The sequence below is a fragment of the Cynocephalus volans genome, chromosome 7 (assembly GCF_027409185.1).
Source record: "Cynocephalus volans isolate mCynVol1 chromosome 7, mCynVol1.pri, whole genome shotgun sequence".
Lineage (NCBI taxonomy): Eukaryota > Metazoa > Chordata > Mammalia > Dermoptera > Cynocephalidae > Cynocephalus > Cynocephalus volans.
Genome location: NC_084466.1, coordinates 63,541,369 through 63,557,252, shown reverse-complemented (window position 1 = coordinate 63,557,252; position 15,884 = coordinate 63,541,369). Strand labels below are relative to the sequence as shown.

The 15,884-nt window shown below is 47.5% G+C and overlaps 1 protein-coding gene across 1 annotated transcript in view; it reads left to right on the top strand.

The window, feature by feature from the left end:
* The first annotated feature begins 5,260 nt into the window (after window positions 1–5,260).
* The window catches only part of SIAH3 (siah E3 ubiquitin protein ligase family member 3), a 63,350-nt gene continuing 52,726 nt past the window's right edge, over window positions 5,261–15,884 (top strand). Inside the window, exon 1 of the mRNA XM_063101681.1 lies at window positions 5,261–5,447. Coding sequence (XP_062957751.1) covers window positions 5,313–5,447 — 135 coding nt within the window. The 5' untranslated portion in view covers window positions 5,261–5,312. The remainder of the gene's footprint in view (window positions 5,448–15,884) is intronic.

The window sequence follows — 15,884 nt, the reverse complement described above, 5'->3', positions numbered from 1 at the left end:
ATCCATCTGGTCCTGGGCTTTTCTTTGTTGGGAGCCTTCTGATAACAGCTTCAATCTCCTTTATTGTTATTGGTCTGTTCAAATTTTCTACGTCTTCACGGTTCAGTTTTGGGAGCTTGTGTGTGTCCAGAAATTTATCCATTTCCTCCAGATTTTCAAATTTGTTGGCGTATAGTTGTTTGTAGTAGTCTCGAATGATTCCTTGTATTTCAGATGAATCAGTTGTAATATCGCCTTTTTCATTTCTAATTTTTGTTATTTGAGTCTTCTCTCTTCTTTTTTTTGTTACCCATGCTAATGGTATGTCAATTTTATTTATCTTTTCAAAAAACCAACTTTTTGATTCGTTGATCTTTTGAATTGTTTTTTGGTTTTCAATTTCATTCAGTTCTGCTCTGATCTTAATGATTTCTTTCCGTCTGCTAACTTTAGGATTGGATTGTTCTTGTTTTTCTAGTTCTTTAAGGTGAAGTGTTAGGTTGTTCACTTGCCATCTTTCCATTCTTCTGAAGTGAGCATTTAATGCAATAAATTTTCCCCTCAATACTGCTTTTGCAGTATCCCACAGGTTTTGGTATGATGTATCATTGTTTTTATTAGTTTCAATAAACTTTTTGATTTCCTGCTTGATTTCTTCTTGGACCCATATGTCATTAAGTAGAATGCTGTTTAATTTCCATGTGTTTGTATAGTTTCCAGAGTTTTGTTTGTTATTAATTTCTAGTTTTAATCCATTGTGGTCTGAGAAGATACATGGGATAATTCCAATTTTTTTGAATTTATTGAGACTTGATTTGTGACCTAATATGTGATCTATCCTGGAGAATGATCCATGTGCTGATGAGAAGAATGAATATTCTGAGGTTGTTGGGTGGAATGTTCTGTAGATATCTGCCAATTCCAATTGGTCTAGAGTCTTGTTTAGATCTTGTGTTTCTCTACTGATTCTTTGCCTCTTAGTCTGTGTGAATCTTTATGGGTGAGGTGGGTCTCTTGTAGGCAGCATATAGTTGGGTCCTGCTTTTTGATCCAGTCAGCCAGTCTGTGTCTTTTAATTGGGGAATTTAAGCCTTTAACATTAAGAGTTGTTATTGAAAGGTGTTGATTTATTCCTAGCATTTTATTGGTTGTTTGGTTGTCTTAGGTGTCTTTTGTTCCTTGCTTTCTGATTTACTGTTTGGTTTCTCTGTTTGTTGGTTCCTTAGGTTGTAGATAGTGTTTTTGTTAGCTTGTTTTCTCTTCATGAATGCCATTTTTATTGTACTAGCGGGTTTAGATTTTTCTTGGGTTTTTATGGCAGTGGTTGTTATTTTTCAGGAACCAAACCCAGTACTCCCTTGAGGATTTCTTGTAAGGGTGGTCGTGTGGTAGTGAACTCCCGCAGTTTTTGTTTGTCTGAGAAATATACTATTTGCCCCTCATTTCGGAAGGATAGCCTTGCAGGGTAGAGTATTCTTGGCTGGCAATCTTTGTCTTTTAGTATTTTGAAAATATCATCCCATTCCTTTCTAGCTTTTAGGGTTTGTGATGAAAAGTCTGATGTTAACCTGACTGGGGCTCCCTTATAGGTGATTTGACGCTTCTCTCTTGCAGCTTTTAAGATTCTCTCTTTGTCTCTGAGTTTTGCCAATTTGACTATGACATGTCTTGGAGAAGGCCTTTTTGGGTTGAATACGTTTGGAGATCGTTGAGCTTCCTGGATCTGAAGATCTGTGATTTTTCCTATACCTGGGAAGTTTTCTGCCACTATTTTGTTGAATATGTTTTCAATGGAATCTCCATTTTCCTCCCCTTCTGGAATACCCATGACTCGGATATTTGAGCGCTTGAGGTTGTCTGATATCTCTCTCAGATTTTCTTCCATGTCCTTCATTCTTTTTTCTTTCTTTTTGTCTGCTTGTGTTATTTCAAACAGCCCATCTTCAAGTTCAGAGGTTCTCTCTTCAACTTCGACAAGCCTGCTGGTTAAACTCTCCGTTGTGTTTTTTATTTCGCTGAATAACTTCTTCAGTTCAGCAAGTTCTGCTACATTTTTTTTCAGGACATTGATTTCCTTGTATATTTCCTCTTTCAGATCCTGTATACTTTTCCTCATTTCATCATGATGTCTAGCTGAGTTTTCTTGTATCTCATTCAGTTTCCTTAGAATTATCACTCGAAATTCCTTGTCAGTTATTTCAAGGGCTTCTTGTTCTATAGGATCTAGAGTATGAGATTTATTAACTTTTGGTGGTGTACTTTCTTGATTTTTTGTATTTCTGGTGTCTTTTTTTTGGTGTTTATTCATTGTGGCAGGGGGTTTCACAGTCCACCGGTTTGAGACTGATGACTAACTAGGATGTTGCTGTGGTTGCCAATTTGGTATGGCTCCCGCGGTGACTGCTCAGTTGGACTCTAGTGTCTTGTGTGTGTGGTTGCCTCGGGTCTTGGGCTTCTCCGGGGATCCACCTTTCTGGTCAGCTTGTACTCTGCTGGGCTGGTGGATCACGCACCACAGGGTGTGTGATCTCTGTTGAGCTTTCACTTTCTGTACAGGACTTCTCCCCGTTCCGTGTGCTCTGGCCCAGGCTGTTAGATCATGCAGTGGCGACCCCACCGGGTGTGTGGTTTCTGTCGAGTCTCCGCCTCCCTGGCCGCACGTCTCCCCCCTCTGTGCACACTGTGCTGGGCTGGGGTGTGTCTTCTGCACCCTTCGTCTATCAGCTGGGCCTTCAAGACCCTGCTCAGCACCGCCTCGCCCAGGAAGTCTACCAGGTTTCTGCTAGGCACAGACGACCGGTCTCTCTGGGTGCCTTTGTAGCACTGTGTAGATCTTTCTCGGGTCTTGTTCACCTTTGTATCCCCCCGGTATGAACCGAGTCTAGTGCCTGCCTGCAGCCTGCTCTCCGGCAGGTTCAAGCGGACCTGGGAACTCTCCTACCACACTATTCCCAACCAGAAATTCATTAGGCTTTTTTCCAAACTGGTGGTCGCAGAGATGGTATCTGCCTCCCAGTAACAGGAAGTTTACCGGGACTGGAGTCCAGGGTGTGGTGGAGTGACAGTCGGCCCGCCCGTACTTCCTAGCCCTCCCAACACTGGTCGGGACGCCCCACTCCCCCAGCCCCGCCAGAGAACCGCGGAGGGAGTGGGAGAGGAGGCCGGCCCGCAGGGTCCGGGCCAGGCCAAGCAAATGGGCTCAGTGATGGCCGAGCAGGGCGGAGCTGCCCGCACCTGGGAAAATGGAGGCAGCACCGGGGCAGTGAGTGGCCTGGTGGTGCAGGCGGGAGCCGCGTGGGCATCCACCCCCCGAACAGAGCTGTGCCAGGGGTCACTCACAGTGCTGTGCCAGGTCAGGCGCTCGCTCTGTCTCTGGTTTGTTGCCTTCCGTGTTCTCAGCGCTGCCGCCTTGGGGCTGTTCAGTCGCAGCGCCGCTCGGGCGCTCCCAGGAAGCTTCTTTAATGCCGGCCTGAAACCTCGAATCTTGAATAGGGCAGCTGGCCGCCTTCAGCGCGGCCCCAGCCTCCGGGATCCTGGCTGCATCCACAGCAGCCCTGGCGCCGTGTTCCCTGTTTCAAGACTCGCTTTTGCAGCTAAGAATCAGTTCTTTTCCTGCTCCACACTTCAAAGCTGTTGCCTGTAAATGAGGCAGCCTCTCCTGCCGGGGGCAAAGTGGCGTTGAGCCCCCACGACCGGCCAGCAGCAGCAGTCCTCCCTTAAGAGATGGCCAGAGGAAGGTCCACGAGTTTCCCGGCTGCCTGAGGCCCAGTGGCCACCTTTTCCACCTCAGCTACTCCGCGCCAGCCGCCGCAGCCGCCGCCATCTTGAAACTCTTTTCTCCTGTATTTTAATCTGTTGTCTGACCAGGTCACAGACATAGATATCCCAGGTGTGCATATTGTTTGTATACATTACAATCCAAGCAATGTAGCCAAAGCAGAGACAGAGCAGTTCAGGAAGGAGTAATGGGCTCACACTCAGGGGGTGAAATTCACTCTGGAGTATGAGCCTGCGACAGGCAGCGGTGAATCTGGGCGGATCTCTCAATAAACAGCCAAAGAAAAGGGAAAACACAACACACCCAACTCTCCTGCTTTATTTGCAAAGACTAAATAAGCCATTAAAGCTCATCTCCAGAAGCCCTAAAACCCTCCATGTACGGCTTGGGAGCTTTTCTTCAAGAATCAGTGGGTGAGCTTAGCACCCCCACCTACCGGGTTCTGGGGGAAGGGGGTGGGTTTGCAGTCTGAAGACTGAAATGCCCTCTGCCTGCTCCAGCACAGAAATGTACTGCTAGCATTCACTGAAACAAGTAAATGATGTGGTATGTGCCTTCTTAATCTCTAGTTTAATGTCTCCAACAATCTAGCGGTTAATTAGCAATTTGCTGCCCACCAATATGCAAATGAATGACAAGCAAAGGTTCTCTGCATCTGTAATTATTTTGCTGATTTACAAGCCACTTTGCACTGTGTGTAGGTTTTTCTCTGTGTGTGCATTCATGCATCAGGGATTTCATTATTTTTAGAAGCATACTCTGTGCATTTTTATGCTTTAATACTTTCAGACTTCAGTAATTACAGTATTTTGAAATATGAATATTCGTATATATGCATTTTCCCCCCTAAACTCCACGTGCATTTGTCAGGGATTCTTTTCTCTGATAAACGGTGGAGAGTGAGATTTATCAAGGGGCTCTAATCCAAATTGCAGAGAGTCAGAGCACGAGATTGAAAGATAAACATTTCTGCTGCTGCCAAATCCTTATCTGGAATCGGAGTCTTGTACTATTTGATTTTCTCCCAAGCAGCTCTGGCGAGTCGAGCCACGATCTGCGTTACCCATCTGCCTACTTCGGGGAGGGGTGTTTTACTATTGGGCGGTTTAAACGCTTTACGTTTTTGCCAGGGCATTCAGAAAGGCTCTCATGTTAAATTAAGTCAATTAATAAATGGAGACACATTAAGCGATCAATTTTGTCAGCCTATCTCCCCAGCATTATGTATGGTTGGCTGCAATCACAAGATAAATGCAATGTGCTGATCTATGGTAATGTTCAATAATACATTCTCCGCCAGGCTCAATTCATCAGGGAGTTTCGGCGGGGGAGGCATTTGTTATTGGCTGTCTCTGCACCTCAAGGATAACATTTCTGTCCTTTTGATTGGCCGCCTCACTGCTGCAAGATTCCAACCGTCTTATTTTGGTGATGAATATGAAGGCGCGCTGAGCCGGGCTGGAGCGGCGTGTCTCAGCGGCTGCGCCCCTCGCAGAGCCCAAGGACTTACAGCGTCCTCCGCCGCCCGCCCGGGCCAGCACCCCCAGAAGTTGTGATGCTTTTCTTCACCCAGTGCTTTGGGGCTGTGTTAGATCTCATTCACCTCCGCTTTCAGCACTACAAGGCTAAACGGGTTTTCTCCGCTGCTGGGCAACTTGTCTGCGTCGTCAACCCCACGCACAACCTAAAGGTGGGTGGCTCTCGGCGTGGCTTTCCGTGCACCCGGCTGGGGTTCGAGTCCTCGCTCGGGAGGCGGCCGTGTCCCCCCGGCGGGCCGCGAGCGCAGCTCCTTGCAAACGCGCGTTCGCCGCGGCCGGGACGGTGTTTGCACCTGGAGACGTGAGCCTCGGCTCGGCGCCGCTGCTTCTCGCTCTCTAGGCGGCTTGGTGCTATGAGTGACAGTGTGCTGTTCCCCCGACTGGCAAGAAAAGCCGGAGTGATGGTCTAGTGTCCGCCTGAGAGGGGTGGGGGTGCAGAGGTGAGGGCGGTGGAGGGAGTAGAAGGGCGTCCCCATCGCTCTCCCAAATATCTGTGGGCAAGTGTTCAGAAGACAGGATTTGAAAAGTTACCCAAATTGCTGTCTGTCCCGTGTGTTAGGAGAGGCAGTCGAGCACAAGGATTTTGGAAGCCCCCTCTGGCTACTGCAGAAGTAGCTATGGGACCCAGGAGCCCGGAGACAGGGACCTGGAAGTTGGCCAGGGGGCTCTTCTGCAAAGTGCTTGCCCTTGTCCTCGGACTGCGTGTGTGTGTGTGTGTGTGTGTGTGTGTGTGTGTGTGTGTGTGTGTGTGTGTGTGTGTGTGTGTGTGTGTCTGTGTGTGTTGGCCAGGGGGCTCTTTCTGCAAAGTGCTTGCGTGTGTGTGTGTGTGTGTGTGTGTGTGTGTGTGTGTGTGTGTGTGTGTGTGTGTGTGTGTGTGTGTGTTGTCAGGAGGAGTTTGGCTCATCTCCCTCCTGCTAGCTAGATGCGCCGCTTCCACTGCGGACGGGAGGAGGAGGGATTTGCTTCCACAGTGTAATCATGGAGCGGCTGGGAGCTGCGGCCTGGAGTCCCCCGGCTGGCGGCCGGCTGCCGAGCTGCCTGGGGCTGCCTTGCTGCCCTTCTGGCGCCGCTGCCTCTGCACTAGTGCCCTTGGGTCAATGCCCTCTTAGAGATCAGCCTAAAGATGCGGTCTGGAAGGATTGCTGCACATCACAGCCAAGAGTGATGAGGAATGAATGAGGCGCGCGGGCGAGGGCGGTGGGAAGAGGGTAGGGCGGTGGGGGAGGGGTGGCGGGAAGTCGCAGCTGAACGCCCCACCTTGGCTCCGTCCTAAAATAGAAGGGGACTCATTGGGAGTTGCTTGATGTCCTCCTCACTACACCCAAAGACTGAGTGACAGAGGGAGGGTCGTGTCTGCAGCGTGGGTGCAGGACAGTCTCTGTGAGGATAGCTCTGTCATTCTGACCACTGGGATTGGGCAAGCTCAGGGTTGCTTGTCATTCATCACTTTATAAACTCCCACTAGTCACTGTCTTCAGCTGGGGCCCTGCAGGTCAGCGCTAATGGGTGTCCCCTCTGCCCCATTCCTGGTAGTCCCTAGGAAGGACAGCTGCCTGGAGCTTCTGGGGCCATTTGCCAAGGCCAGTCCTGGGTGGAAGGTCTATGGACTGTTCTGGTATCACTATGGTGCGCCTGACCTAGAAAATGACTTTCTGTGGTCCCCAAACTGTGACTAATACACTCAACCATTCACACTAGTGCTCATCATCTCGCTCTTTCCTCTCATTCCAATATTTCCTTTTTCTTTTATGGCTTAGTTTTATAAATGAGAATTCACCACCAGTCATCCTTGGCAAAGCAAGTGTATAGTATACATATTAAAATGTAATTCTGAATTCCATTTTATGCCCACTTTTGAGACTGCATTCAAACTCCCATTATTTTGTCACTTTACATTAGTTAGTTCCCTGTGGCAAGAAATTTTGTTTACTCCTGTTTTGCATTTTAATACCTTTAAAAATTGCTTATGAGACTTAGGATTTCTGAAGTTTGAATTTATATGGCTCATCAACTGTAGCTGATTACGGGGAAGAGAGAGATGCTAACTAAGGTCCTGGTGTGGGGTGAGAGAAAACATCTGTGTATATTTTTCAGTGATGTCTGCCTGGATACTGACAAGTAGTCCTGCTGCACCAACTCAGGAGTCCAAAGGCAGGGTCAAAGGCCTTGAGTCAGCTCTGGCCAGCTGTGTGACCTTGGATGACTCAACCTCTCTGGCCTTCCCTGCCTTATCTTCAAAATGGACTTATGAATATCTGTCCTGCCTTCTCCATAGCTTTGTGAGACTGAAAAGAAATACTAGAGGTGAATGTGCTTTTTAATGCTCTTCTCTTAAAAAAAAAAAAAAAAAAAAAAAAGTATGTTACTACATATAATTTGTAGAGTTCCAATAGGAACTTCAAATGTTGTCACTTACAGCCTTCAAGCAGCTTAGAAGTCATATAAGCAGTAGCATAAAAATAGGTGAAATATGCTTTGAGAGGCTATTTTCCATGGCTCACTTTTTCACATACACTCTCATTTGGCTTTTCACTTCCCTTAAAAAAAACCACTCTGGGATTCTGCTCAGAGAAGCGTCACCACAAGTAAACAAAGTAATTTGAGTGCTGCTAATGCTACCAAGGTGTAGGACATGGCTCACAGGACTTAGAGGGCTGCCCTACGAGGGAGAGATCCTTGCACCCCCAGCTGCCTCTGTGGAGGTCTCCACAAGCACCACATGCTCATCCAGCTATCAGGTGGCCCATCAGCGAAGTTTTACCCAGTTCGCAAACCTAAGGGCTCACAGTCATTTGCAGAGCGTTTAAAGGAATAATTCTACAGAAGCATCACTGCCCCAATGCTTACATTAAAAAGTGCACGAAACGTAGAAAAAAGAGTTCTTCTAAACATTCATTCCCATAAATTGACCACAAAAATATGCCTTGGAAGTAATAAGCTATGATCTATTTAGGGGAGAAAAGTCCTTCTTTCTTTTAAAGAAAAATAAAAGCTGTGGCAGTGTTAACCCAGAATAGCTATTGATCTGTGGTGCTTCCTTGCACTTTGTATGACAGGTTGGTACATGAAATGGTGACCAAGGACAGAGAGACTGCAACCTTGCTTTCAATTTTCTGGGCTGCATGTAACTACAAAGAGAACTGGGAAGCCTGTGTTTTCCTTTGTGGAAGCATTTTTGCACTTTATCCTTGCCTGGGCCTTCCCAAGAATTCTAACAGCATTTTAGGACCCGAGGCAAGTGCTGAGTTATAATCAAAATCCATTTACTGAGCAGAGAAAAGCATGTATTTACCATGCTTCTATAGGTCACCTTCATTCTCAATCTTATTATGGTGATTACTTAGTAACATGGGATTCCTTCAAGCAAGCCAATGCCTTTCCTTCTACATGGAAGGAAGAGCCTTCCCAGGGACTGCAGATACTCTGGCTAAAGCCATTACACCCCTTAAGTCCACCCTAATTAAAAGGGGCATCTAGAGGAGCTGGCTTGAAACATGAGAGACCTCAGCTTTAAGTGAGTGCCAGGTAGTGGAGCACAAAGGAGACACCGTGTTTCCCTGCGTCTGTCTGTCTCTGCCTGTAGGGATGGCTCCTTGCACATGAGGAGTTCCAGATGATTACTTAACAACCTGGGATGTCCCTACTTCTTCCCACCCCACAAAAAGTAACCACCAAGGAGCCTGCTTTCTTGGCTGGCTGCCCCCTGAGTCTTCATTCACGGAGGTTATTGAAATATAGCGAGCCGGCTTCAAGCTGGTGTTCATGAAGTCTTCTAATCCTGGTCCTGATTCAGCACTCCCTTCTCCCCCATGACCTTCGCTTGTTTCCAAACCAGGAGAGCTTTTCTCTCCTGGCTCCTCTCCCATCGACACTAGCTGCTTCTATAATTTTCTGCTCCTTCTGCAGAGGTGCCTTTGGAGGGGTGGGATGGCCTGTCCCTGCACCCAGGTTTCTCCATGGAAGGGTCTGTAGTGCTCGCCAAATCCCCTTTGGGGTCTGTCCTCAGCACTTCCCAAGTGGACAGTAGCTGAGCGGAGGCTGGCGGAGCGACTTCCTTTCAGTAACCACAGCCTTTGATTAACAAGTTTCTGAAAGAAGACTAGCAAGATGCTTTCTGGCGACTTCTGAAAGGCGGTCTCTGAAACCTCCATCCAGCACCAGCACTGTTCCCAGGACCCCTGGTGCCCTATTCTGCCTAGGAGCGTGTCTCCTCACCTCTCCCGGGAAGAGGAGGCATAAACAGACATGTGCCTCCATCCAGCCAAGTCCCCGGAGCTCTCCTCTCTGTAACCCATTAACCTTTGGTTACAACAGAGACACACACCCGTGCACATGCGCGTGCACACACACACACACACACACACACACACACACACACACACACGGGGTGGGAAGGGCACGTGGAACAATGATGGCTTTAAGTGCTTGACAGATATGAAGTCTAAAAGTGAGATATTTCACTACATTGCCTGAAGCATCTGTGTGCCTTTCATTCTACCACCAACTTAGATGAATGTGTGAATGAATGTGTGTGGAGTGATGGTGGGGATGGAGGGGGCGCATGGAGGAGGAGGCGGCAAGATCATCAAAGGAGGGAAATGAGAGATGTGAGACATATGGCCACCTCCACCGTTCGTGGGATAATCTTTGGGAATCCCGTGCTGCCCCGGGGCTTTGCTAACTCCACTTCACACAGCACAGCAGGCAGCGGAATGAAAGCTAACGACCTGAGCATTGTCTTTAGAGATTTAGAGGTGGCCTTTGGAATGTTCAGCGTGAATGCCTACTTAAAGCAGTTAAAGGCTGCCTGCAAGATTGTTTGATAGCTGGTATGTGGTTACTCAGTTCTTATCATGGACACAGCCACCTCTGCAGGTCCGTTCCCAGACATCTGGGGTATTTCGCCATCTTCTTGGGTACAGGAGGGGGCCCAAAGCTGGTGGTGCTCACTCTGCGAGCTTGATTCTAAAGGCTTTGCAGCCTCTTCCAACAATTTGGTTCCTGTGAATATCGTTATGACCCTCAACTCCGTGGGCACAGAGCAGCCATGCGGCTTTTCTAGTTAATGGTGATTGCAAACGAGGCTCTTGAGTCACATAACTGGGAGGCCCCAAGCCCCGAGCAGTGATTTGGTTAGCTGTGAGCTGGTGACCGAGTTGCAGAGAGGGCTGAGGCTGGCAGCTGTGATGAGGTGAGCCTATGACCTCTGTGCTACATCTGCCCAGCCCCAAAGCAAATTTGGTGGAAATTCCTTAACCATGATCTTTCCACCTGCAGTGACTGTTTGGAGAAATTAGAAAATAGATACTGAAAACTTTCTCTGAAACCCACGGAGAGGTCAGAGTTATTTGGATGGCTTCCCTGGGGTAAGACAGAATATTTTTCTAGCAATTAACAATAAGAAAAAAGGATTAACGGGGCCGACCCCGTGGCTCACTCGGGAGAGTTGCGGCGCTGGGAGCACAGCCGCGCTGCCGCCGTGGATTCGGATCCTATATAGGGATGGCCGGTTCGCTCACTGGCTGAGCGCGGTCACAAAAAAGAAAAGAAAAGAAAAGAAAAAAGATTAACTGTGAAGGTATTCTACCTTTAGGAAAATCATCCTGACCCAGCCATCTCTGCTCCCCAAAGGGGAACGGTGACCTGTTTAGACATGAAATGTCACGTGGAATGGGTCAAGCTGAAGAGTGGAGACCCATCCTCCCACGGAGGTCTGCAGCTCAGGGAATGATGGGGAGGATGTCAAAACTGGGAGGTAAAACTTTCTTATTTTACAGCCAAGGAGGAGAACTTACAGACCAGAGACGGGAACTGACTTGTATTAGTTTCCTAAGGCTGCTGTAACATATAACCACAAACTGAGAAGCTTAAAACCACAGAAGTGCATTCTCTCACGGTTCTGGAGACCAGAAGTCCAAAATCAAGGTGTCAGTAGTGCCATGTTCCCTCCAAAGTCTCTAGAGAAGAATCCTGCCTCTTCCAGCTTCTGATGGCCCCATGCGTTCCTTGACTTGTGACTGCGTCACTCCAATCTCTGCCTCCAGGTCATACTGCCTCCTCTTCTCTGTGTGTCTTCTCTGCATGTCTGTCTTGTAAGGACACATATGATTGCATGCAGGGCACACCTGGATAATCCAGCCTAAGCTTCCCCTCTCGAGGTCCTTAATTCAATCACACCTTTTCATATAAGATAATATTCATGCTTTTCCATGTAAGGTTATAGTCACAGATTCCAAGCTTAGGATGTGGACATATCTTTCAGGGGGCCACCATTCAACCCACTACCTGACTTTTACAAAGTCAACATTTTTAGTGACACAGTTGGAACTAGAAGTTAGGTCTCCTAATGTCAGACCTATATCCCTGTACTGGCCCAGGCTCCCTTCAAGTTATCCCAAACTAAATGTCCCTTGCTCAGGTGCATGCTGTGGGAGTGGAAACTTGCAGGGGTCCCCTCCCTGTACCCCAGTACCTCACCCTGGGCCAGCACCACACACCTGCCATGACTAATTTACCACACCTGAATTTTCTTGGCAAATCAGTTTCTACATCATCCTTCTCCCATATTCCCTCAAAAATTTATTCTCTCCAAAATTTTCTTTCCTTTTCTTTTTCAACTTCTTTTAGAAATAATGCAATTAATATGAATGTATGTACATGATATTTTAGAAATCAAATTATAGAGAGATACATAGTCAAAAGGATGAAGCTTTATATTTGCTATTGGTGCATATTTTTTAAATCTACAGAACCAATATGGGGAGAAACAGTGGGTGTGGGGAAAAAAGCATGGGCTCTGGGGGAGGCAGTCATGAGTTCAAATCTCAACAGTGCCACTTGCTGATGTGTGACCTTGAACAAGTGACTGAGCCTCTTAGAGCCTCCATTTTCTCATCTATAAAAAAGAGAAAACAATGCCCACCTTCTCTGGTGGCTTGAGGATTAAATGGGTTCCCATAAGGACAATGTCTGCTGTGAGGACAGTCAGGGAACAGCTGCAGTCATTGTTAACACAGTCCTCATGGTGAAAGCGGCTCCTCGGGATCAGGCTTTGACTCCGCACACTCCCCACATGGCTGTCTTTCTCGGCTTTCCCTCCCTCTCTGCAGCCTAGGTGCCCGCTGTTTCCTGGTATTTGTGAATTGCCTTTAGCCTTGAAGAGAATTTTGAATAGAACAATTTCTTGCTTTATGTAAAAGTCAGATTTGTCCTTAATGGTTAGCTTCAAGAAAAGCACCAAACCCTATTGGGTTCTGAGCCCAAAAATTCAGTGGGAGAGGGGCTGGGTCACAGGAGGACACGCATGCCTGCAGTGGGACAGGTTCTGAATGGGCTAGGTCCCCTGTCATTCACAGAGCCAGGAGCCATGCAGATAAATCCCCTTCTCTACCATCCTGAACACTTGCCCCTCATGTCTTATGCATGACTTCTTTTCATTAGCAGCAGCTCCAGTAAGCACATGGGTGGCTCTGCGGGGGCACCTGATTCAGAGGGTATGTGTCTGCGGGCTCGGCGCACCACTCAGGCACTCATCAGGGTGGGAGGAGTTATGGAGGAAAAACTGCACACTCCCTGTGAGATTGCACCTTTTCTTTCTGCCCTTCAGTTCTCTCCACCTTGAGGATGTAGCTTCTCCCTGAGTGAGGCTGGGATGAGAGGGGGGAGGATGCTCTCTCGAAGCTGCAGCTCCTGGAATTGAGAAAGGGCATGAGAGAGGGGCTCTGACTCTTCCCAGCCAAGCAAGAATTTCTGGATCCCACTGTCATCAGAGAATTAAAAATTACTGAGCTAGGCACTAGCCCTAGGTCCCCTGCACTCCAACCTGAGTTTCTAAACACACACACACACACACACACACACAAGTGGTTGTGATTCTGTGGGCCCTGAGTGGTCTCAGAATAGCAGTGTAAGATCACAGTATGCAAAGCCCAATGTGTGGGGATACCCGTACCTCAGCGCTGTAGAGGAGGATGGGCAAGCCCCTTCTCCCCTACCTGTGTGTGACTGACCACTCCAGTCTCAGGAGAGAGGTGAGGGGAGAAAGCGGCACCGGGAAAAAAGAGGCATGTTCTAATAGAGGCCCTAGAGCAGGGGTTCCGGAGTCAGACAAGGCTGGGTTTGAATACCATTTTGCTTTTCTTGGGTAACATCTTTGACCTCCCTGAGCCTGCATTTCCTCACCTGTAAAATGGTTGTCATGAAGATTAAATAATAAGATTATATAAAGTGCCCAGCTCAGCACCTGGACATTGTAATCTGTCCACAGACAGTAGCTATAATCGTTACTATCAAGTCTAAGTTCCTTAGAGATGTTACCTGATGTGTAAGGTGTGAGCCATGTTCTTTTGTCTAACTTGGATAGGGACCAAACTTCTACCCAAACTGCATGCTGGAGGCAAGCAGGAAGGTACAGCAGTAAAGGGGCCTACCTGTTGAGGGACCAAGGTTCTGAGGCATAGTGTGTTCAAGCTGGGAGAACTGGAATGATGTTCTAGTTCAAGGTCCTGGTCTGATGAATGAGGCTCTAAGGGGTGAAGCAACTTGCCCAAGGTTACAACTGAGGCTGCAGTAGGGCTGTGTCTCACGCTCATGCTCCACATTCAGACCACTACCCTGTCTGTGCCACCACACTGCTGGGGGATGAACACTTTGGTTAAGGACACCGTTTCTCTAATATGTCCCCACAGCAGTGTTGGACATCTTCCCAGAGGGATCTTGTCCTCAGGACCTTGCCAAAGTATGAACCAACCGGATAGCAGTGGATGTCAAAAAGGCAAACGCGCTTGTGTCTCCAGGCCTGGGACAGGGATAATGGTTCATATGAAGTCACCAAAGCCACACCACCATGACCCTAGACTTTCAAACAGCAGAATGGATCAAGTTCTGCTACCAAAGGCTGTATTTTCATCTTGACCGTGGGCCCAGGATAAAAGCACCATCAGAAAACAGATCAGAAACCAGCCTAATGTTTTTAGCAGATTAGGGTCCTTGTGGATAATTTAGAACTGTGGTCTAACTGGAAATGTCAGTTTTACTTGCAAGATGCTGTATCTCTTAATAATTTCTTGGTCCTTTAATGTATTTTTAATCACGAATGATGGGGAGGGAGCTGCTTGCTGCAGCGCTGTCTCCAGCCTCGGCACCGGAATTCAGGCAAGAAGAGAGGGGCCTGGGGAAGGGAGGGGCAGGGCCTGGCCCCCAGGACCAAACAGGAGAGGGTCCTCTCTGGAAGAGAAGTGCCACTGCAGACCATGCTAGGAGAGGAAAGACAGGATTGGCATGGTATTAGGATGGCCCCACAGAGATGGAACCAAATCTAGATCAATAAACACAGGGACACTCCTCTCTTGGTGAACGGTCCTGGGACATTCTCTGTGCTTCCCTGTGGCCTGCAGCAGTGACTTTGTTCCCTTCCTTCTGCTTGCTGGAATCACCTCCCAAATGAACTACTGCATGTTAAGTCCTTACCTCAGGCTCTGCATTTGGGCAACCCAAAGTAAAACTGTGTGTTAAGTACATTTTTTTATTACCCAGCATTTATTGAGCACTTACTAAGTGCTGAGAACTGTGCTGAGCACTTTTTAAAAACTCCTCAGGATAATGCCACCAGTCTATCCCCAACTTGCACATGAGGAAGTTGAGGAACAGAGAGTTAAATAAATAATTTACCCAAGGACCCGTCCAATGAGTGGTAGAGTTTAGTTCATGCTTATAACCTCTACGTTAAGCTGTTTCTTCCCCGTGATCACAGAATGGGTTGTCTGGAAGCTTTGATGAAGAGCCTAGCCCTCCAAATTCAGGCTCAGTAAAAATTATGATTTGGGTAAAATACTTCAGGGAAATCTTTGCCACAACTTTACCTAAATGCCCAGCTCAAAATGATTCTGTAGAAAAGGAAGTTTGTGCTCCATGACCATTTTAAAAAATGGTTACCTGGTTTGACAGGTGGACAGAATGTCTGAAACTAGGACTAGACCCCAAATCTGGGACATGTGATGAACTTGCCAATATCTGACTTGCTTTTCAATGACAGCAGGAGCTAGTTGACCACAGTGGAAATGCAAATGCTCTCTAAGGATTGGGATAGCATTAAACAGGCTGACTTTCCTCTGAAAAAAGAAGAAAAGAAAGCTTTTTAAACCAAAGCAAAAATGTCCTTTAAGACAATGCAGCTCTTACCACGTAACACCTGTTTTCTAAGAGATCCACAGGCCTTTGAAATTGTCTTTCTCATTAGCAACCATGCTCTATTACTATATTTATTTATTTCTCTAAAATCAAAGTGGAACAAAGTTTTAATGACCATTTTCTACCTAATTCAACTCAGCTTCTACCTGGGTTTCTAGTGAGCCCTTTCCCTAAGGCCCTTCAAACATTTCTTCTTCCCAAAACTAGTGTGGGAGGAGCTAAGGGAAGGAGGCATCCAGGTGAGAGGGGAATTTGCAAGCTGTGTATCCAGGGTGGAAGCTGGAGAAATGAGGGACAGCGTTGATACTGACCCTAGACAGTGGGAGGAAGACACCCAGCCAGGGCGTGGAGGGGAAATCACCAAAGGAAGCCCAGCAATCATCCCATCAAACAGCCGTGAC